The sequence below is a fragment of the Pogona vitticeps genome, chromosome 3 (genome assembly GCF_051106095.1).
Source record: "Pogona vitticeps strain Pit_001003342236 chromosome 3, PviZW2.1, whole genome shotgun sequence".
In the NCBI taxonomy this organism is placed as follows: Eukaryota; Metazoa; Chordata; class Lepidosauria; order Squamata; family Agamidae; genus Pogona; species Pogona vitticeps.
In genome coordinates this window covers 233123118-233146953 of record NC_135785.1, presented here as the reverse complement: position 1 = coordinate 233146953, position 23836 = coordinate 233123118, and the positions used below count along the sequence as shown (strand labels likewise).

At 41.3% G+C, this 23836-nt stretch overlaps 1 protein-coding gene across 5 annotated transcripts in view; it reads left to right on the top strand.

Moving 5' to 3' along the window:
- The window catches only part of LSAMP (limbic system associated membrane protein), a 1273416-nt gene that overhangs the window by 1189801 nt on the left and 59779 nt on the right, over nucleotides 1-23836 (top strand). For all 5 annotated transcript variants that reach the window (XM_078389966.1, XM_078389965.1, XM_072993808.2 and 2 more), the window contains one exon: nucleotides 23190-23324. In XM_078389966.1, the coding sequence (XP_078246092.1) occupies nucleotides 23190-23324 (135 nt within the window). The remainder of the gene's footprint in view (nucleotides 1-23189; nucleotides 23325-23836) is intronic.

Below are 23836 nucleotides of genomic sequence, written 5' to 3'. Positions count from 1 at the left end.
CTTTATCAAAATTGTGTGGATTTAGGCATTTCCAGGAACATTCCAGTGATACCTCCCAATGTAGATATGCCAGTCAGAATAGGTTTAACAGGAATTTTGAATCTATAGTTTTAAGTGTAAACTAATGTAGGAATGCTTGTATGGTGGCCTACTTAGAAGCAGCCATGCTGCCTGAAGATTCTGGGAGTTGTGCCCTCTAATAGTAACTTTTCTTAAAGATTAGTTGCATTCTGATTACTTTTTGTGTGGAGATCATGATGCATCTATAAATATCTGGACTATTCCTATTCATTTATTTATTAGTTTTTGTAATCCACTCTGCCCCTGAATAGGCAGGGCACACAACTACTTTTTTAATATATATAATGTGATACAAGGATATCTGCAAGTGGGATCTGAAGTCCTTGGAAATGGATCTCAACAGATGGAAAACCCTGACATCTGAGCGTTCAGCCTGGAGGCAGGCGGTGCATCATGGCCTCCCCCAATTTGAAGAGACCCTTGTCCAGCAGGCCGAGGCAAAGAGGCAGTCACAAAAGCAGCAAAATCAAGGAGCTAGAAGGGGTACATATTGTATTTGTCTTCAGTGTGGAAGGGATTGTCACTCTCGAATTGGCCTTCTCAGCCACACTAGATGCTGGTTCAAGTCCTCCATACATAGCACGATACCATAGTCTCTTGACTGAAGAATTGCCTAGTAATGCAAATGCTTAAATAGAAAATGTACATTTATTAGACACAAAAATTCAGACTGAAATGAGTGACTACTAGATATGAATACAGTGGACCCTCTACTTAAGGAATTAATCCGTATTGGAACGATGGCTGTAAGTCGAAAAGTCTGTAGGTCGAATCTCCATTGACCTACAATGCATTGAAAACTGATTAATCCCACAACTGGCAGTTTTTATTCTATTTTTGTTCCATTTTGGGTTTTTTCTGGTCTGTAGGTCGATTCTCCGGCTGCAAGTCGAATCTAAATTTTGCAGCCAGAGAAGTCTGTAACTCGAAAAGTCTGTAAGTCGAGGGTCCACTGTATTCACTTAAATAAAATATCCTGTAGTAGTTTTAGGTTGTTGTTGTTTAAACATAATACCTCTTAAGCTACCTCTCCATACCTCTGTTCATTATTTTTATTTAGTTCCTATCTATTCTTTTTCCTCAAATATTTAAGCATAGTTTTCTGTTTCATTGGAATTTATGTGCATCTACATCTACGCCACTTCCACCAAGAATTGGATCTATCACTGATAAAGATCTAACCTGCAGGATTTATAGTGAAGCACTCATCCACTCTGCTGTCATCTATCGGATGGGCAGGGTCAGTATGGCAACAGTTTAAACCACAACTGTCATGACAGGATAATATTAAGGTGTCTTGATGATATGATTTTCTACATGGTATTTTTCCTCCTTGTCTATATTTAGATGGCAAAACAAAAAGCTTTTTCGTTGTCAGTTAACCAATGTGACATAAAAAAAAGAGGTGGCGAATCCTAAAGAGCTTCATTTTAAAGGAATTTGAAATAATGGGTTAGGGAGGAAAAAACCTATGAGACTCCCAAGCATACTGAAGAATTTTTCTTGTCAAAAGGTTCTGTTGAAGGAGAAAAATCCATAGCAGGAAAGTTAGCTCATCCTCACAATTGTTGTCTTTCTGCATAAGGGAAGTGTACAAGCTTAAACCATAGCATAAGCTGCCACGAGAGTCGGAATTCTGCATATTCAGGATTCCAAATCACACAGAATGGACAAGTATAGATATATATTCATATAGGGTAGCTGTGCAGAGGTTAAAACTCAGAACATGAACATCAGAAAAGGGCAGGGATGGGAACTCAAATTGTAGGACTCACTGTCGAGCCAAACTTAAGTCACATCGGTGACTTGACTCAGATTTTTTTTTCAATGACTCTGATTCAGCTCATGATTGGAACCCACCCATCCACTTCCCTTTTTTGGGAGGAAAAGCTTGTTTTTAATAGGGACTCAGACTTTGTACCAAAGATTTGGACTCAGACCTGTGACTTGAACCCAAATATGTGCCAATATCCCTAGAAAAGAGCTTTTGTGGATCTTGCAGCACTGAATACCTACTCATGAAACTTCTTTTAATCATGGTCATTCATTTGAGGTCACATAAAAATACTATAAAAAGAACTGCATTATCAAGCAGTTCTCATCTTGGTTTCTCCTGAACCAGGAATGCAACAATGCTGGTATGTCCTTTTTTTAAAAAAATAGTTTTACTCTGCTTTCTCCTTAAAGGCACTCAAAACGGCTTACATTATTAAAAGACAATATTAAAGCTAACAACAGTGAATATACAAATATTAGAAAGGATCAAACAAATACCATGCAAAAAATATAGGCAACATCAAAACACATTCAAGGCATTAAAGTACAACAATACATTTAAAAACTCCATTCAGGCAGCCAGTCACTCAGGGAAAGACTGCCTGAAGAGCAAGGTCTTTGCCTGCTTGGGGAAGGAAAGCAAAGATGGGGCCAGTCTAGCCTCCTGTAGGAGGGAGTTCGAAAATCTGGGGGCAGCAACAGAGAAGGCCCCATCAAACACATCTGTGAAGGTGGCAGGGCCAAGAGCTTAGCATGCTTTTGATGAGCACTCGAGCAGATTCATAAAGGGAGATGTGGTCCTTGAAATATCTTGGACCCAAGCCATTTCGGGCTTATAGGTTAGAACCAACACCTTGAATTCAGCCTGGAAATGGATTGGCAGCCAGTGGAGCTGCTGCAACAGGGTGGTTATGTGATCCCTGCAACCGCCCCAAGTCAACAATCTGGTTGCTGTGTTTTGGACCCACTGAAGTTTTCAGACACTTTCCACAGGGAGGCCCAGATAGAGTGCATTACAGTAATCTAGCCAGGATTTCACTAAGGCATATGTACCCTGACCAGATCAAACCTCTCCAGGAATGGGCACAGCTGGCAACTAGTTTGCAAATTCCTGGCTACCACTGAAACCTGGGCATCCAGACTCAGAGACAAATACAGGAGTACCCTCAAGCTTCCCCCTTAAGTTTTCAGAGGGAGTGCAACGCCATCCGGCACAGGCTGCATACTTATTCCCTTATCAGCCTTTTGACTGAGCACCCCTGCCTTGTGTGGATTAAGTTTTAGTTTATTCACCCAGATCTAGTCCATTACTGACATAATGTTACTGTACCTAGCTCAGGCAGGGAAGTCCCTGGCAGAAGACTAAGAAACGTAGACCAGCGCAGTGCAAGACAATTTTATTGGAGCCAAAAGATACACGCTAGTGGCTATGTTCTAAAGGCAAGGAAAAGCGCCTGACAAAGACAGTGACCGACCCTTATACCTTAGCTTATCAGTTTCTCATGCTAAAGAGCTTTAGGGGTGTCTTGGAAGGCTGTTGGCTGAGGCCTGAGACAGCAAGTTTTTGACTGGTCTCAGAACAGTACTGGCCATCAGTGATAAGAACTTTTAGTGTCCAGGTCCTATCCAAGGTTATAAGGAGGCCCTTCTATCTCTTCTTACAGACTACACAGCAGCATTAAAGAATGTCAGAATCATACACATATACACATAGGCATGGCAAGAGGCAAATAACGAAGGCACAATACTTTTGCAATATAAGACACTCCTGTAAGACTGGCAGTTTTCTTGGGAAACAGATAGCAATGACTACAGTATGTGATACAATTTAATAAATGTAGACTAACAATCAGACAGTGACCTAGAGCTGAAACAGCCTCCTTAGCTATAGCTCCAGGAATACCCACCTTGCATGGTCAGATGCTGAACCTAATTCACCAAAGCAGGTTGACACCACCACCACCACCACCACCACACTGTTGTTTTACAATAGCCAAATGAGAGGAGAAGTTCCCTCAAAAACCACATGTGACTTTCAGATTTTAGGTTGGCTTCACTTGTCCTAAACTAACAAGACATTAAAAAGCTTATGTTTTCTGAACTTAGAATCCTAATTTGTTGCATCCTATACCAGAGGGACGTGATGGCGCTGCAGGTTAAACCACAGAAGCCTCTGTGCTGCAAGGTCACAAGACCGGCAGTTGTAAGATCGAATCCACAGGACAGAGTGAGCTCTCGTCGCTTGTCCCAGCTCCTGCCAACCTAGCAGTTCGAAAGCATGTGAAAATCTGAGTAGATAAATAGGTATCACCTTGGTGGGAAGGAAACAGTGTTCTGTGTCTAGTCATGCTGGCCACGTGACCACGGAAACTGTCTTCGGAGAAATGCTGGCTCTGTGGCTTGGAAACGGGGATGAGCACTGCGCCCTAGAGTCAGTCACAACTGGACTAAATGTCAAGGGGAACCTTTATCTTTATGCATACCAGAGTTCAGAAAGGTGACTTTGTGGACAATAATTTCCTGGAACCCTCTAGCTGCAGGCCTCTGACAGTTTAAGGCTCCCAGAAGTAAAAATTTTCAGAGCTCTTGTCCAAAAATGTAGCACTTCCTGTCTCTACTCTATCATTTCACTCTAAGGTCCTTTATTACTACCTTTCTCCCTGCCTTCATGGATTGCTGCCTTGTCGTGGCGAAGGGGCTTGAGTAACTCAGAGAAGCTATGGGCTATGCCGTGCAGGGATACCCAAGACGGACAGGACATAGTGGAGAGTTCCGACTAAACGCAATCCACCTGGAGTAGGAAATGGCAAGCCACTCCAGTATCTTTGCCAAGAACGCCCCATGATCAGAAACAAAAGGCTAAAAGATATGACGCTGGAAGATGGGCCCCTCAGGTCGGAAGGCGTCCAACATGCTACTGGGGAAGAGTGGAGGACAAGTACAAGTAGCTCCAGAGCTAATGAAGTGGTTGGGCCAAAGCCGAAAGGACGCTCAGCTGTGGATGTGCCTGGAAGTGAAAGGAAAGTCCAATGCTGTAAAGAAAAATACTGCATAGCAACCTGGAATGTAAGATCTATGAACCTTGGGAAGCTGGAGGTGGTCAAACAGGAGATGGCAAGAATAAACATCGACATCCTGGGCATCAGTGAACTAAAATGGACAGGAATGGGCGAATTCAGCTCAGATGATTATCATATCTACTACTGTGGGCAAGAATCCCGTAGAAGGAATGGAGTAGCCCTCATAGTCAACAAAAGAGCGGGGAAAGCTGTAATGGGATACAATCTCAAAAATGATAGAATGATGTCAATACGAATCCAAGGCAGACCATTCAACATCACAATAATCCAAGTTTATGCACCAACCAGCATTGCTGAGGAGACTGAAATTGAACAATTCTATGAAGATTTACAACACCTTCTAGAACTGACACCAAAGAAAGATGTTCTTCTCATTCTAGGGGACTGGAATGCTAAAGTAGGGAGCCAAGAGATAAAAGGAACAACAGGGAAGTTTGGCCTTGGAGTTCAGAACGAAGCAGGACAAAGGCTAATAGAGTTTTGTCAAGAGAATAAGCTGGTCATCACAAACACTCTTTTCCAACAACACAAGAGGCGACTCTATACATGGAAATCACCAGATGGGCAATATCGAAATCAGATTGATTATATTCTCTGCAGCCAAAGATGGAGAAGCTCTATACAGTCAGCAAAAACAAGACCTGGAGCTGACTGCGGTTCTGATCATCAGCTTCTCATAGCAAAATTAAAGCTTAGACTGAAGAGAGTAGGAAAAACCACTGGGCCACTCAGGTATAATCTAAACCAAATCCCCTATGAGTACACAGTGGAAGTAAAGAACAGATTTAAGGAACTAGATTTGGTGGACAGAGTGCCTGAAGAACTTTGGATAGAGGCTTGTAACATTGTCCAGGAGGCAGCAACGAAAATCATCCCAAAGAAAAGGAAATGCAAGAAAGCAAAGTGGCTGTCCAACGAGGCCTTAGAAATAGCAGAGAGGAGAAGGGAAGCAAAATGCAAGGGAGATAGGGAAAGTTACAGAAAATTGAATGCAGACTTCCAAAGAATAGCAAGGAGAGACAAGAGGGCCTTCTTAAATGAACAATGCAAAGAAATAGAGGAAGATAACAGAAAAGGAAAGACCAGAGATCTGTTCAGGAAAATTGGAGATACTAGAGGAACATTTTGCGCAAAAATGAACATGATAAAAGACAAAAATGGGAGGGACCTAACAGAAGCAGAAGACGTCAAGAAGAGGTGGCAAGAATACACAGAGGAATTATATCAGAAAGATTTGGATATCCCGGACAACCCAGACAATGTAGTTGCTGACCTTGAGCCAGACATCCTGGAGAGCGAAATCAAGTGGGCCTTAGAAAGCCTGGCTAACAACAAGGCTAGTGGAGGTGATGGCATTCCAGTTGAACTACTTAAAATCTTGAAAGATGATGCTGTTAAGGTGCTACATTCAATATGCCAGCAAGTTTGGAAAACTCAACAGTGGCCAGAGGATTGGAAAAGATCAGTCTACATCCCAATCCCAAAGAAAGGCAGTGCCAAAGAATGCTCCAACTACCGTACAATTGCACTCATTTCACACGCTAGCAAGGTTATGCTCAAAATCCTCCAAGGTAGGCTTCAGCAGTATGTGGACCGAGAACTCCCAGAAGTACAAGCTGGATTCCGAAGAGGCAGAGGAACTCGAGACCAAATTGCTAACTTGCGCTGGATTATGGAGAAAGCCAGAGAGTTCCAGAAAAATATCTACTTCTGCTTCATTGACTATGCCAAAGCCTTTGACTGTGTGGACCACAGCAAACTATGGCAAGTCCTTAAAGAAATGGGAGTGCCTCACCATCTTATCCATCTCCTAAGAAACCTATATGTGGGACAGGAAGCAACAGTCAGAACTGGTCATGGAACAACTGAGTGGTTCAAAATTGGGAAAGGAGTACGGCAAGGCTGTATACTGTCCCCCAGCTTATTTAACTTATATGCAGAATACATCATGCGGAAGGCTGGACTGGAAGAAACCCAAGCCGGAATTAAGATTGCCGGAAGAAATATCAACAACCTCCGATATGCAGATGATACCACTCTGATGGCAGAAAGTGAGGAGGAATTAAAGAACCTTGTAATGAGAGTGAAAGAGGAGAGTGCAAAAAACGGTCTGAAACTCAACATCAAAAAAACTAAGATCATGGCCACTGGTCCCATCACCTCCTGGGAAATAGAAGGGGAAGATATGGAGGCAGTGTCAAATTTTATCTTCCTGGGCTCCATGATCACTGCAGATGGAGACAGCAGCCCTGAAATTAAAAGACGCCTTCTTCTTGGGAGGAAAGCGATGACAAATCTTGACAGCATCTTGAAAAGCAGAGACATCACATTGCCAACAAAAGTCCGAATAGTCAAAGCTATGGTTTTTCCTGTCGTGATGTATGGAAGTGAGAGCTGGACCATAAAGAAAGCAGACCGCCGAAGAATTGATGCCTTTGAATTGTGGTGCTGGAGGAGGCTCTTGAGAATCCCCTGGACTGCAAGGAGAACAAACCTATCAGTTCTAAAGGAAATCAACCCTGACGGCTCACTGGAAGGACAGATCCTGAAGCTGAGGCTCCAGTACTTTGGCCATCTCATGAGAAGAAAAGAGTCCTTGGAAAAAACCCTGATGTTAGGAAGGTGTGACGGCAAGAGGAGAAGGGGACGACCGAGGATGAGATGGCTGGACAGTGTCTGCGAAGCAACCAACATGAACCTGACACAACTCCGGGAGGCAGTAGAAGACAGGAGGGCCTGGCGTGCTCTGGTCCATGGGGTCACGAAGAGTCGGACACGACTAAACGACTAAACACACACACTCCCTGCCTCCATTTTTTTCTTCCTTGCTTGCCCAGTCCTTGCTCACTCCTTAGTCTTGTTTTCCATTTTCACAGCTCCAGGTTGCCTTTCAGCGTGTTCCATCCTTTTATTCATTTACCATCTGCCACTTTCTCCTGATTTTGTTTGTTTGAGTGTAATTTAAAACACAACTCTTCAGCTAATGGGCAGATAAAAATGCCAACCTCCTAGAAATCTGTAGTGAGTGAAGAAGAAAAGCCTGATAAATGGAGGCTTCAAAGTTAGAGGAGGGATTTTTTTTTTTACAAAAATCCCCAGCTGGAGGTAAAACACGAAAATGATGCCAAAGGCTCTCTTAGCTATTTTGTTTTTCTGAAGTAACATCCTGGGGAATGCAAGGTGGCAAGCTGTGAAAAGACTTAGGTGAGCAAGACCTTAAACTACACATGAAAAGTGCAGAAAGAACGGAACAGAACACAAAAAGCACCCACTGTATAGCACAAGAATCTGCCACAGAAAGCTTCAAATGGTCTCTTTTGATGGGCAATCATTTCATCTCTTTGTATCTTGTTTCAAGCAGAGGTGCCCAACATAGTCCCACGGGCCCTTCTGCTCTCTACTCTGCACATGTACAAATGGGATTTTGAAAAGAAAAAAAACCAGCAGGAGTTCTGAAATGAGATCCATACAGAACATAAACTGTAGTGAGTCTGAACTTTATCTCACTATAAGTACCTAACAAAGAAGAATCAACAGAACCAGTGTGTTTATGAATTTGTGCCCAAGAAAGTCACTGGAAAAGAAAGACACCATATATTATGAGGTTGAATGTAGGATATTCTCTCTCTCTCTCTCTCTCTCTCTCTCTCTCTCTCTCTCTCTCTCTCTCTCTCTCGTTTCCACTCCTCTCTCTCTCTCTCTCTCTCTCTCTCTCTCTCTCTCTCTCTCTCTCTCTCTCTCTGTGTGTGTGTGTGTGTGTGTGTGTGTGTGTGTGTGTGTGTGTTCTGGATATGGCATTGTGCATGAGAGTGCACACAAAAGTACCATATATGTGTGAGAAAAGAAGACAGAATTTTGAGAACAGAGGACAAGGCATTAACTGATGTACTTCTGTGTAGGAATTGTATGAGAAAGACAGTGTGAGAAAGAACTGTGAGGCAAAGAGAATGAGTAAGGTGTTGTTTTTATGTTTGTATTTAAGCGGAAGCAAAGAATGGGGGTTTGGAGTACTGTACTGAAATGAATATTAAATGGCTGCCTCTACTGTAGTTGATTCTCTTATCTATACAGTACCTGCAGATAGGGATGTTGCCTTTCGATTTTTCTTCTAAAAAAACTCCCCTTCTTTATATTTAGGGGACTGCTTAGATGAGAAGCTGTATGTATTTAGGCTCCTGAAAGATCGAATGCCATGAGGAGAAATATAATTGTTAGATTATATATATGGAAATCCTGTTGCTTAAAGTAAATTGCAGAAAAGCTGGCCCACTGGATGAATTTAAACTTGAGGAATCAAATCCTCCTTATGTTCCATTGGTTCAAATAGGACTACTCTAGTCGTGACTTGCTACACTAAGCTCCAAGATTTCAACAAATCTGTTGGCCTTAAACTGACTTTTCACATGAAATCTTGTGTTTCAACCAAATCTTTTCTTTCACTTCAGAAGACTATATCAGTACTGTAGTAAATACCAGTACTGTACAACAACTTGGACAGTTATCTCCCTGGGGCCTATTTATGATGTTCAGGAATGAAAATGTCCATTAAATATTACAGAAAAGCTACAGTTGACCATAGAATACCAGTGAAGCCGCCCACAAAAGTGCAAAAATGTGTGAATATGGAGAAGGGCTTGAATATGCAAACTAATGCAAGAGAACGTGTGGTAAAATGAGCAATGTAAACTTGCCTATGGATTTGTATACTTAAATGCCTTCATATGTCACAGCTTCATGGTGGTCTATACAGATTGTTATGTACATATCTATGGGTTTCAGTAAGGAATTCCATGTGTGCCAGCAAAGGCACATAGGAAAGTTAGTTGTGTAAATATCTGAATTTCAGGGGGCATGTACAGAAGGTAGTTTCTAACCTAAAAGTAAAAAGGCAAAATGCAAATTGAGGGGTGGGTACAGTTTAGGCTCTTTTCTTAATGGTACTGTGCCCTACCTTACTCAAATGCTGCATAAAAGGTTCAAAATATCCATGGCACATATTTCACACAAACAAGGACCCAATCAATTGGATTGAGACTGGCATCTTCCTAAAAGAAAAGAAGAAAAGTTCTCCACTGCACACATCCCATACTGAAAATGAAAGTAATGAGAATAGCAAACTTTAACATACTAATATCACTCCCTTCCTCTCCCAAGATGTTCAATGGGTCCCAATCACAGCAACAGGGGAATTTATAGGTGATCTGAGCTCTGTCACAGGATCTATGATTGGGGAAAGCTTGGGGTTTTCATTGGTGCTTGAGCAGTCAATCTTTTGCTTTGGGCTTCCTGGTTGCTTTACAGTATTACTTTCATTTTCAGTTGAAACTCCCTGATTCTGAATATGAGTTTTCTTCAAATTTTCAGCATTTTTTTAAATCTTTAAAGTATTATAGCAAAAGTTGATACTTCAGAGACCCGTGCTTTGATTTGAATGCTGCTTCAGGCTTCCTTGCTTTCCTTTGGTTCAATTCAGAAACAGAGAAAGATTTGCTTCGCTTTCCAAATAAATTCTGAATTGAAAACTCTCTAATTTAAAAATCCATAATTTAAGTAATAGAATTTTCACTACTGTAATTTGTTGTGTTCTAGAACTGCACCTGCTTTTAAAAATCCATTTTGTAAGATACAGTATCTTGGATCCTGCAAAGGAGAAAGTCAAAATGTGAATTATCACTATTATTTACTATTATTTGAAATACTTTAACCCCACCTTTCTTCTTGAAAAGGACCCAAGGTGGTTCACAACAATGAAATACAATATTTAAAGTTGAAAACAATGAGTATACAATGGTGGTTAGCATAATTAAAAGTCAATACTTAAAACTATGAATGAGGACTAGCATCTTACAACATTAACAGGCACTATTAAGGCAAAGATCAGTAAGTATACAGTAAGTATCCCTGTTACCAACCCCAGCCAACAATCTGGCTGCTGAATTTTGGGCCCACTGCAGTTTCCTAACACTTTCAATAGGCAGCCCTATGTAGAACACACAACAGTAATCCAGCCGGGATGTTACTAGGGTGTGTATCACAGTGGCAAGATCAGACCTCTCAAGTAGCAGACATAGCTGGCACACTCGTTTTTAATTGTGCAAGCGCACTCCTGGCCACTGCCAAGACCTGGGCATCCAGATTCAGAAATGGATTCCAAAGCACCCCCAAGATGCACACCTGTTTTTTTAATGGGAATGTAATCCCATCCAGTACTGGCTGCATCCCTATTCCTTAATCTGCCTTTCAATGGACCAGGAGCACCTCTGTCTTGTCTGGATTAAGTTTCAATTTATTCACATGCATCTAGTTCATTACTGATAGCAAACACTGATCAACAGCTGAAGTAGCTTCCTTGAATTTAGGTAGCAAGAACAGATAGAGTTGGGTGTCATCTGCATACTGGTGACTCCAAATCCCAAAACTCTGGATATGCTCTCCCAGTATATTCATGCAGGTGTTAAATAACATAGGAGAGAAAACAGAATCCTGAAGGACTCCACAGGTCAGCAGCCAAGGGTTTGAACAGGAGTCCCCAGGATCATTTTCTGAGGTCTCAAGGACTAGAGCCACTGTTTTACAGTGCCCCAAAGTCCCATTCCACAGAGACAGATCAGGAAGGTACTGTGCTGGATAGTATCAAAAGCTGCTGAGAGGTCTAGCAAAACCAACAAGGACACAGATCCCCAATCCAGTTCCCATTGTAGGTCATATACCAAGGAGTCCAAAGCTGTCTCTGTCCCATAACCAGGTCTGAAGCCAGATTGAAATGGGTCTAGCTACTCTGAGAGACCAGAACCTACTCTAGTATCTTCCCCAAGAATGGAATATTAGATACTGGTAATTTTTCAATATTATGGGGTCCAAAGAGGGCTTTTTTAACTATGGTCTTACTATTGCCTCCTTTAAGCTCATGGAATCATACCCTGTTACAAGTAGGCATTCACCACTCCTCCTGCTCAATCAACCAGTTCCTCTCTGGCCACTTTTGTGAGCCAGGAAGGGCAAGGATCCAACAGGCATATGGTAGCCCTCACCTCCCCAAGGATCCTGATCACATCAGGCTGCAGCATACATTAACACATGGGAAGCAGGGGGCACAGTTTCATTCACAGGACCTGAAAAAGCTACAAGTTAGAGCAGATCTGAGCAATTAACATGCAATAAATAAGTATCTCTGGGAAATGGTAGGTAGTTTTGTCTCCAAGTATCACTGTGTTTGCTTTGATGGTTCTGTACCAGTTTCTGTCATTAGAGAATGAGTATAGACTCTGACATTTCAGATATCCAAATTCAGAAATTCTACAGTAGCACTTCTATTTCCTGAAAGTAAGACAATGTGAATTCGCCCTCAGTATATGGCTACTTACAAGTAATTTGGTTGGTTGGTTGGTTGGTTGGTTGGTTGGTTGGTTGGTTGGTTGGTTGGTTGGTTGGTTGGTTGGTTGGTTGGTTGGTTGGTTGGTTGGTTGTATAGCGCCCTATAGACATAATAGCAGCACTGCCTGGGGTCTGTACTGCAATGGATGCAGGAAAATGGGCTGAGGCTGAACCCGGACAAGACGGAGGTCCTGAGGGTGGGTGGGCCTAGCATCAGTGGTTTGGGAAACTCCCTCTCTTTTGGGGGGGTGACTTTCACCGCGAAGAGTGAGGTGCACAGCTTGGGGGTCCATCTGGACCAGGTGCTTGCCTTGGAATCCCAGGTAGCATCAGTGGTCTGCACCGCTTATTTCCATCTCTGGTGGATAGCCCAGCTGAGCCCCTATCACTCACCACTCTGGTCCATGTGCTCGTAATCTTGAAATCAAAACACTGTAATGCTCTCTATGTGGGGCTGCCTTTAAGATCTATGCAGAAACTCCAGATGGTGTAGAATGTGGTGGCCAGACTTCTTACTGGGGTAAAGTAATATCAACATATTACTCCCACTCTAGCCGCCTTGCACTGGCTGCCCATTCGGTTCCGCATAGATTTCAAAGTTTTAATGCTTACGTATAAAGCCCTAAACAGTTTAGGGCTTTGTTACCTGACAGAACACCTTCTCCCACCTAGGTTTACCCGTATCATCCAATCTAGTCAGGAGGTGAGACTGAGGAGCCTAACGCCAAGGGCGGCCCAGAAGAAAAAAACAAAAAAACGGGCCTTCTTGGCGGTGGCTCCTCGTCTTTGGAATAGCCTCCCTCCTCAGATCCGTATGGCCCCTTCCCTGGGCATCTTCAAACGTCAACCTGGCTGTTCAAGCAAGCCTTTCCTTCATTCACCGCCTGATTTTGTTCTCTGTGCCTTCTCCCATCTGGATCATTGTGTTTTTTAGTCATATGTTGTTATGATTTTAAATTGTACTTACATTTGATATGTTGTCACCCGCCCAGTACGACTAGATGGGCGGGCTATAAATGTAACAAATAAATAAATACAATGGTGCCCCGCATAGCAATGATAATCCGTTCCGGATAAATCGTCGCTATCTGGAAACGTCGCTATGTGGGGGGAAAACCCCATAGGAATGCATTAAACCCTGTTTAATGCGTTCCTATGGGGAAAAAACTCACCGCTATGGGAAGATTCCCCATACGACCGCCATTTTCACCGCCTTGGTAAGCGAGGGCAGGGCGCGAAAACGCTGCGGGCGGCCATTTTCTTCATCCGGCAGCCATTTTGGAACTGCCGATCAGCTGTTGGGGAAACATCGCAATGCGATTTTCGCCCATTCAAAACGTCGCGATGCGATCGCTTTTGCGATCGCTAAATCTGCATCGCTATGCGGATTGGTCGTTAAACGGGGCGCTAGATATGCGAGGCACCACTGTATGCTTTACAATGTAAATTGCATTAGAAGATGGGCTAGAATGTAAAAAAAAACCCAAACTGTGAAAGTTCTTATAATTTATATATTAACTCTATCTGCAGAAGTGCCTGCACTGACAAAGCTTCTTCAGGCCTATTAAGCACAATGACCTGATGATTTTCTTTCTTCTTATATTTTATGTTTAATTGCCGAGATGCCTATATAGTGAGACTAGACTTATATATATTAAAGCTTTAGAGAAACAGTTCTAAACAGTTCTGACTCCTGTCCTCTGAAGGTGCCAGCCACAGAGACTGGTGAAACGTTAGGAAGAAAAACCTCAAGAACACAGCCAGAGAGCCCAAAAAATCTACAACAACCAGTTAAAAACATTGTTGAACTTCAGCTCCCAGAAGCCCCAGCCAGAACAATCAAAAGTCAGGAATCCTGAGAACTGAAGTTCAACAACATCTGAAGATCTGCATTGGGAAACCATTTCCCTAAAGCAATATGCTTGATATTGACCATATTTTCTATATTCTGATAAAGCAGAATAGATAATGTATAGCATGGAAAACCATTTTCCTTTCAAGAAGGAAATCTGCTGGAGGCAGCATGTATGCTGAGCCATTGATTGGTGGGGCCGGAGTTGAAAGTAGGTGGGACCACCTGTTTTTGTTCTTTATAACTCTTTTGTACTCCTTCCCCTGGTTTTTCTGCGCCTTTCTATCCATTCCACTGGGCTGTTACAGGAAGAACTGTATTAGTTGTAGAGAGCTACCAGAAAATAGGTCATGAGATGCATGACATTATTAGACTAGAGTGTGGTCCTAGAGACAAACTTTGCCAATTGCTGTGATAACAGATAAGGAGGATGCAGCATTATTAGTATTACTTGGCTTGGTAACACCTACGGGAGACTGTAATAATTATCAATCTAGGATTCTCTGAAGGGTGTATTCCCCAGGGAAAGAAGGTTCATAAAGTGGCATATAACCAGGATTTATGTGATCTCTCTATGAAAAGGTCAGTTTTGCAAAGATCAACTGTATTTATATGCTGGATAGCCTTGCCTAAGGAAAGTAGTGAAGAAATACCCATCACTTGGGATGTATAAAGCTAAACTAAGAAAACATCTGGAGAATACACAGCGGGGAGCCATCTTGAGTTATAAGAATAGAGAATGCCAGTAAGCAGGTGGTATGTCTATTTTTCTTATAAACTAGTGCAAACACAGCAGTTTCTCTGAAAATTATTTAAAGTGTCCACCTTTCTTCAGTTCCCTTTACAGCAGTAAAATAGAACACAACAAACATAGTTCCTGCTGGTTCTTTTCTATTCCCCCCTATGAGCTTGATAATTTATAGTGCTGCCCCTACAACTAGACTCTGTTTTTCTTACATTCATTTCCCTCTTCTTGAGAGATGGCCTCAAGTCATTTAGATTGGAGCAAGCCAGACCCAAATTACCTGTTTGCTAAACTGAACAGCAAAAGTAATATAAAACAATGGAGCTGGAAGGGGCCTATAAGGCCATCTAGTCCAACCCTCTGCTGAATGCAGGGATCCAAATCCAAGTATATGTGACAGATGGATGTCTAATTTTCTCTTTAATACCTCCAGTGTTGGGAGTACTCACTACCTTCCAAGGTAATTGGTTTCATTGTCATGCTGCTTTTACAATTAAGAAAATCGTCCTGACATTCAACTGAAATCTAGCTTTCTGTAACTTGAGGCCATTATTATATGGCTTGTACTCCGGGGTGATCAAGAACAAATCCTACGCCTCCTCTTAGGACAATTTTGACTACAGTACTGCAGTTTAACAATGGTGTCATGAAGCTCAGGGTTGTTGTGAGGATAAAATGTATGATAGGGGAAAGAGTCACCCATATTGTCAGGAGCTCTTGGGAGAAAAGGTGGCATAGAAAGAGAACTAATTGCATTAGCCTTATTGCTTGAGTATCAGTGACTGTTCTCTTTTGCTGTTCTGTTCTATAGTACATGCAGCATGCCTGAAGTTGTATGCTTATAATTTAAAATAGAACCTGCTTCAAAGGAGGTCAGATTCTTAGACATTACAAAATGAGAGAGAGAGAGAGAGAGAGAGAGAGAGAGAGAGAGAGTTTATTTGTGCAGTCCCAACAGATTCAGGTAGCTAGTTCAAGGTTGACTCAGCCTTCCATCCTTATGAGGTCAGTAAGCTGAGTTCCCATCTTACTGGTGGTGGTGGGAAGGCAATGTTTAGCCTATACAGTGGTGCCTCGCTTAACGAGTGCCTCGTTTAGCGATGAATTCGCATAACGATGTGGTTTTTTAGAAAATAATATGCACCGTATAACGATGTTTCCTATAGGCAATTTTTGCTTAGCGAAGTTTGGGACCATGCTTCGCATAACTAATGCGATTTTAGGTCCCCTGCTTCACTTAAGGATGTTTCTTTTTTCAATTTAAAAAGTGTTTTAGAAGGGTCAAAAACGGTTCTAAATGCTTGGATTAGTTAGAGCAGTGGTTCTTAACGTGGGCGATAATGCCCCCCAGGGGGCGATTTCATTTTTCAGGGGGGTGGTAGAACGAAAAGGGGCGGCGTGGGGGCGCTGGAGCAGAAGGGAGCGGTAGGGGGCGCTGAAGCAAGCCAAACCTGTTAAGATGGCTGCAGCCTTTTTACAGTGTCCATGAATATATATTTTCCTCCAATCTTAATTTAGTTTAAGAGTTTTCGTCTTGAAATTTTTAGTTCCTGCATTGTGGTTTGTTTTTATGCCCTTTTTATATTTCTTTTTGCTTCTTAAAATTTGCTTGCAACTAAATCATTAAATGTTACTTTTTTGGAGCATTTCATTTTCTTGGAATTGAATTTTGTTTTCAGGGGTCATTGGATTTAAGTGTCATAAATAAATAAATAAATAGATAGATAGATAGATAGACAGACAGACAGACAGACAGACAGACAGACAGATAGATAGATAGATAGATAGATAGATAGATAGATAGATAGATAGATAGATAGATAGATAGATAGATAGATAGATAGATAGATAGATAGATAGATAGATAGATAGATAGATAGATAGATAGATAGATAGATAGATAGATAGATAGATAGATAGATAGATAGATAGATAAATAAATAAGATATCATCACCATGGGGAGGGGGGCGATGATAACTTCCTCAATGGCTCAAGGGGGCGTTTCTTTCAAAAGGGTTAAGAACCACTGAGTTAGAGGACCCCCTAAGTCATGTGCAAACCTGATTTGGCTTTGATCTGACTTTTCGTTAATTTATGGTGAATTTTTTTTTTCCGGCCCATAGGAACCAATGGAGCTGTCAAAATCTGACAGCTCCATTGGTTCCTATGGGCCGAAAAAAAATTCACCATAAATTAACGAAACGTCAGATCAAAGCCAAATCAGGTTTGCACACGACCTAGGGGGTCCTCTAACGAATCCAAGCATTTAGAACAGTTGCTGAGTCTTCATTAATTTTTTTGTGAATTTTTTCTTCCCCCATAGGAACCAATGGAGCTGTCAGATTTTGACAGCTGTCAAAAGTTGGGGGGAAAAAATTTACCATAAATTAATGAAAAGTCAGATCAAAGCCAAATTAACTTTTGCATCCGTTTTAGAGGGTGCAGAAGCTAATCCAAGCATTTAAAACCATTTTTGACCCTTTTATGACACACTTAAATTTGCAAAAATTGACTTCGCAAAGCCATTGAAATGCATTGAGTCAGCTTCAATACATTCCAATGGAGGAAACATTGTATTGTTTAACGATGTTTCCTATGGGTTTTTTCACTTAAGGACGGCAATCCATGCCTATTGGAACGGATTAACCGGTTTCCAATGCATTCCTATGGGAAATGGTGTTTCTCATAACGATGTTTCACATAACGTTTTTTTTTAACCAATTAAAATCGTTATGTGAGGCACCACTGTATAATGATATTGTGAAGCATCCAGAGCGAGCGTTAAGCAGTGTGGAGCAGTATATAAGCTGCATGCCTTGCTTTTGCTTTTAGTGAGTGAGCTTCATGTCTGAGTTCCAGTCTGAACCTGGATCTCTGAAATCCTAATCCAACATTCTAACTATGACTCGGTCATGAACTTAGCAGGTGGAAAAATCACCAACTTTGGAATATATTTTTTCTAGAGTTTGGATTTTTTTTTAAACTCAAGGGTGCAAACAATTATCTTTATTGGTTGTTGTGGGTTTTTCGGGCTCTTTGGCCGTCTTCTGAAGGTTGTTCTTCCTGACATTTCACCAGTCTCTGTGGCCGGCATCTTCGGAGGACTGAAGTAGGAACTCTGTCCATGCTCTGTTGCTGTTTGTTGGATAGTTGAGTATTTATAGCTGTGGGAAACAGCTTTTGTCTTTTTTCAGGAGATAGGGTGATCAGCATGTTTTTGTTTTGATAAGGGAGGGGGAGGGAGAGATTATCTGTCACTGTGACTGATGGGTGTTGTTAGCTGGTCTTTTTTGTGCAATGATCCCTGGCCCTTGTGGCTGGGTAGAGTTCGTTGACCTTTTGCAGGTTGTATTTTTTTATCTTCTGTACTAAGCTGCTGTAAGGTTTATTGAGACAGTGCACATACAGTGCTATGTTATGTCATGTTGTCGTATGTTATGTACTGTCAAGTAAGGACTGACTTATAGTGACCTTAATAGGGCTTCCAATATAAGTGTGATATTTTAGGAGTGGTTTTATCAGTTCCACACATAGTCCATGGCTGTCTGCTATACCAGTGGTTCTTAACGTGGGTGATAATGCCCCCCAGGGGGCGATTTCATTTTTCAGGGGGGTGGTAGAACAAAAAGGGGCGGCGTGGGGGCGCTGGAGCAGAAGGGAGCGGTAGGGGGCGCTGAAGCAAGCCAAACCTGTTAAGATGGCTGCAGCCTTTTTACAGTGTCCATGAATATATATTTTCCTCCAATCTTAATTTAGTTTCAGAGTTTTCGTCTTGAAATTTTTAGTTCCTGCATTGTGGTTTGTTTTTATGCCCTTTTTATATTTCTTTTTGCGTCTTAAAATTTGCTTGCAACTAAATCATTAAATGTTACTTTTTTGGAGCATTTCATTTTCTTGGAATTGAATTTTGTTTTCAGGGGTCATTGGATTTAAGTGTCATAGATAGATAGATAGATAGATAGATAGATAGATAGATAGATAGATAGATAGATAGATAGATAGATAGATAGATAGATAGATAGATAGATAGATAGATAGATAGATAGATAGATAGATAGATAGATAGATAGATAGATAGATATCATCACCGTGGGGAGGGGGCGATGATAACTTCCTCAATGGCTCAAGGGGGCGTTTCTTTCAAAGGGGTTAAGAACCACTGTGCTATACCACATGGATATTTTTGTAACCTCTTTAAATGCACAGAGCAAAGATACCCAATGAGCTATAGTAGACAGAGCATATATATTTAATAGGAAAGACAGTGTCTGTAAAAGCAAGTATTTTGCTACCCAGTCTAAAGACTTATTTTATGAAATGGAGAGAAATAGTGTTTAAATAATTCATTTATTTACCTTCACAGTCAAGCTGAATACGGCTGTTGCTAGAAGAACCAAGAAATCTGTCTGTAACTTTCCTCAGACTGAGAAATGTTGACAGATTTTATTTTCCCCAGCAGCTATGGCAGAACAATCCTTTGGAAAAACAACAGCAGAGAAACAAACAAATCTCTACTCTGCAACTCCCTGCTTATGGATGGTTTCACTTGAAACTATTCTTGGTCAGTTATGGCCTCTGGTGGGGAGGCTGGAAGAGCAAGGGTTTCTGCTTTCTAAAGGGGCAAAAATGAGACTGAGGGAACTCTTTAACTCTCTGTGGGCTTGAATTCAAGCAGAAGGACCTTAACAGAGCTTGCAAGGGACAATTTTACCTGTAATGTATTGGTTTTGTTTTAATTTTTTGCAACAGCAAGGATATCGCAATGTTGGATTTTTGTCTAATAAGTACTATTTAGTCTCCCTTCCACTCCTTGCTTTCCTCCCCTTTTTAGAGTCAAATAATGCTTTGGACCAGAGGGATGTTTTGAGGGGTGTTCCTTAACATTTTGGCCGTTTTCTTGTTTCTTAATTGCCTTTTTTAAAAAGAAAGAAAAGAAACTAAATAATTAATGAGCTACATACTGAACAATGGATTATGAGTATCATTGTGTTATGAGCAACATAGGAATGAGAGATGTCATGACATTGTAACAGCAACAGTCATGATTTTCCAAAGTAACTTGCTAAGTTTTGAACCCAGTAAAATGTGACTGACACCAGAAGAGTGAAAGGCATCTCTGTACGTTTTCTTACTCTTTATTACAGATACTTTATTAACATATGGCTTATCTTTTCCTGTTCTTTACTTTCAGGTCAGAAACTGTGAGAGTAATATGTGATTCAATAAAGGAAACCACAGCATTCAGTTTTCAAGAGCTGAGTAAGGCTGTTAATAGCAAGATGTTTAGGAGGTCACTCATTCATAATATCCCCATAAATCCGAGTTGGCTTGATAGCATATAGGAACAACCATGTCTGATTACTGTGACTGAAACTCTTTGCATTCCTTTAAATTCTGGTCTTGTGGCAGAGAATTCTAAGTACCTCCCCCGAGGACAAATCCTAGGAATCATTAGAATGAAGCCATAATGGTTCATATGGTATCAGACTGATATAATTGTGTAGTGGAGATACACCTGTATACTTGCTGAAGCTTTTAAAAAAGTTATGCATGAAGTCTAAAAAGAAAAATGCTCCAATCAAAGTTTTGTCAGTCCCAATTAATAACTTCAAGCAAATATATTTCAGCTAGGGTTTTGCATATACGCTCTGATGCCCTCAGCTAGTTTTTGCTGGCAAAGGAAACCCATGCCAGTATAATGAATAGAAATTTCAGAGGCTCTGATGTTACTGCAGAGTAATGAAGGGGAACAAAGGTATCTAAGGATGGGTTTTGCTGATGTCACCATTCAGCTGGAGTCAGCTCATCCTTCATCCACTGAACACTGAGAAAATGAGCCTCTGGTTTTAGATATAGTCACATGACATCTGGAACCCAAATAATAATCTCAAGTCTGAAATACTTGCGTCAAGATGGATTGTGAAAGGCTCAGAACACAAATGTTTCTTCACATAGTACGTAGCTCAGCTATGAAACGCACTTCCATGAAATGTGGTGGTGAACAGCTTTAAAAGAGGACTAGACAAATTTGTGGAAAATAAATCTATTGTTAGCCACCTGACTATAATGGCTCTGTACACCCTTCTGAGTAACAAGTCACAGGGAAGCCACAGCTACAGCACAGGTCTATTGATTTCATTTATTTATTTATTTATTTATTTACAATATTTTTAGCTACACCATTGCCAGTGGCTTCATGTCTGGTTTCAGGGCTTCCAAGAACAACGGGATGACTATTGTGGACAAAAGGCTGGATCATGGCCTAGAATTTGAAGAAGGAGAAATACTCTCTTAGAGACAATTCTTGAATAAACTTGTATCATTCTGGGTTTTTGTTTTTTTGTTTTCCTTCCTTATAACTGTATCTTTGTTCCGTTCTGCCACCCATCACCACGTTGTAATGAGCTCTCACCTAAACTAATATTCATAATGAATGTTGCATTGCAAGAATGTCACAAAGAATCCAAAGCAGTTGCAGTAAGACCTGTAGCAGGTGGGAGAAGGCGAGGGAGTTTGTACACCTGTCATCATTACAAGTCTTTAAAACTTAACAAATAACTTGTATGAACTGCAGCCCACTTCATGGAGTTTTCTAAGTAGACAGGTGTTTGCCAACATGCTTGGGAGCTAGGGGAGTGTGACAGAATATGTGAAAAATGCTTTCTCCAGACCCATGAGATGCAAGTCATGTTCTGCATAAGCACCAACCTCCTTTTATCTTAGGAGAGATGAATGGCACCTCCTGGTTTTCCTACTCATACTTCAGTGAGAGGATCACCCTTGCTTGGAAGTGGGACTAACATTGTCTCCTTCTGTATTTGATCCTGTGCTGTGTAAGCCTCTTCAACCTGTGTATGTATGTGAGGGTTCAGCCTTGACCCCCTTTTTCATTCCCCCTTGAGGGAAGCACTACCATGTTTCTGCCACCTAATATTGTATTTAATATTTTAAAATACTTTTTAGTCCTCATTTTTAGCAGGTTTTTGTTTGTTTGTTTGTTTGTTACTATGTGTCATGTTTACTGATTATGTGGGTGTTATTGGGATTGTTTGTACTGTGTTATTATGCTTTGTTTGCCACCCAGAGTAGAGGCTCTGCAGGTAAGGGGGAGTGGGAGGGAGAGAGAGAGAGAGAGAGAGAGAGAGAGAGAGAGAGAGGTCCATTTCTTGATTTATTTTAAACCATCAGCTTTTACTGAAAGACCATTCAATTATGTATCAACATCTTTGAACAGTTCAGTCTTCTCTTTCCTCTCTGAAACACTACTCTTTTCCAGATCTGGGCTAATTCCCTATTCAAAGTTTAGCATCTCATCTTGGTCCCCAGGCAATGGCAAATGCAATAAGGGCAATGTAACATCTCCACACCACTCTCCCATCTGGGTTATAGGCTCCCAGGGTGTTGATCCTCATCATTTGGTGGGTGAGTGGTCACAGTTGATGGAGAGATTTTCTATTCTACCCTTTATCTCCTCTGAGCCTCCATCTGAACCCTCTCCTCTCTTATTTTCTTGTTCCATTCTTTCCTGGCCTACTCTCCCCAACAAGATGGCTTCCTTCCTGGGTGGTAATATCTTCTCCTCTCAGCTGCCTTCGTGGGCAACATCAACTTCTCCCATTAATAGGTCCTTGGGATTTCCATCCAGATCCATTTCCATCTTTCGTGCAGAACATGTTCTTCCTTTCTTGCCTCCATAATCTCAGCTTCTGCTTCCCTTCCCTTCCCTTCCTTCTCCCCTCCTGGTCCTTTCTCTCCCCTATTCATATCAGTGTCCTTTTCTTCTCCTTCCTCCTTCTTTTTCCCCCTTTTTCCAAATTCTTCTCCTTTCTGTACAACTTCTACTCTGACAGATAACTTTTCCTTTTATTCTTTTCCCCTCCCTACTATATTGGTGACCTGGATTTCTTCCACTTCCAGAGGAGAAAAGATGGCACTTGGGTGGACGATGAGATCACTCCCCTCCCCTTTTCACAATGTATAAAATAACACAATAGTGTCGAACTGTTCAGTCTCTCTGTAAAGCAGACCAGAGAACAGTGAAAAACAATGTGCAAACTTCTTAGTTTACTCTGTAGCCAAAACAATCTAGATAGGAACTCATGTATTTGAACTGGTGGAACACATGCATTTTTTTTCCAAGATATTTGCTTTTATTTGAAACATGTTCTAACTACTGGATCTGAAAGCGTACTTCAGACTTCCTTATTTGATGCTTCCCACTTGCATACAGTGAATGTTGTTAGGTTTTCTGAGGTAAACGGTGTCTTTTTCTCTCCCTAGGCAGAGAATTTGAAGGTGAGGAAGAGTTCCTGGAGATATTGGGGATAACACGAGAGCAGTCGGGCAAATACGAGTGCAAAGCTGCCAATGAGGTCTCCACAGCAGATGTCAAGCAAGTCCGAGTCACTGTGAACTGTAAGTACCTTTGCAGCTCAGGGTGAAAAGGCAAAGGAAAGGTTAACCATGCTGTGTAGGTGTGATATCAGTGTCACATCTGACCAAGGAAATGGTTCATGTTAAAAAGAGGCAGCATAATTTGCAGGTAGCAGTGTGAGAGTTGGAAGACCTGTTTGAAATCCTTGTTGAGCCATGAACGTGCTTAGTTGCTGACTCACTGCCTCGTACCTTAGGAAGGTGATCTCTACAACACGTGAAATTGTACTTTTGGTTCACTCTTTAAAATGTGGGGTCTGCATTGAAATAATGTACAGGCAACAAAAAGAAATAACTGACAGACAGCAAACAAACAAAAAAAAACCCCTGATAGCTCACAACCACTTATGAGGACTAAAAAGGAGCAAGAAACTTCACTGATTACAGATCCTGAGTGAGTTTCTAGGACAGTTGGAATAAAATAGCCTAAGAAAAATTTAACTAAACGAATATTGTGTTTGGATATGTAAATTGCACAGCTGAATCGTAGTAAA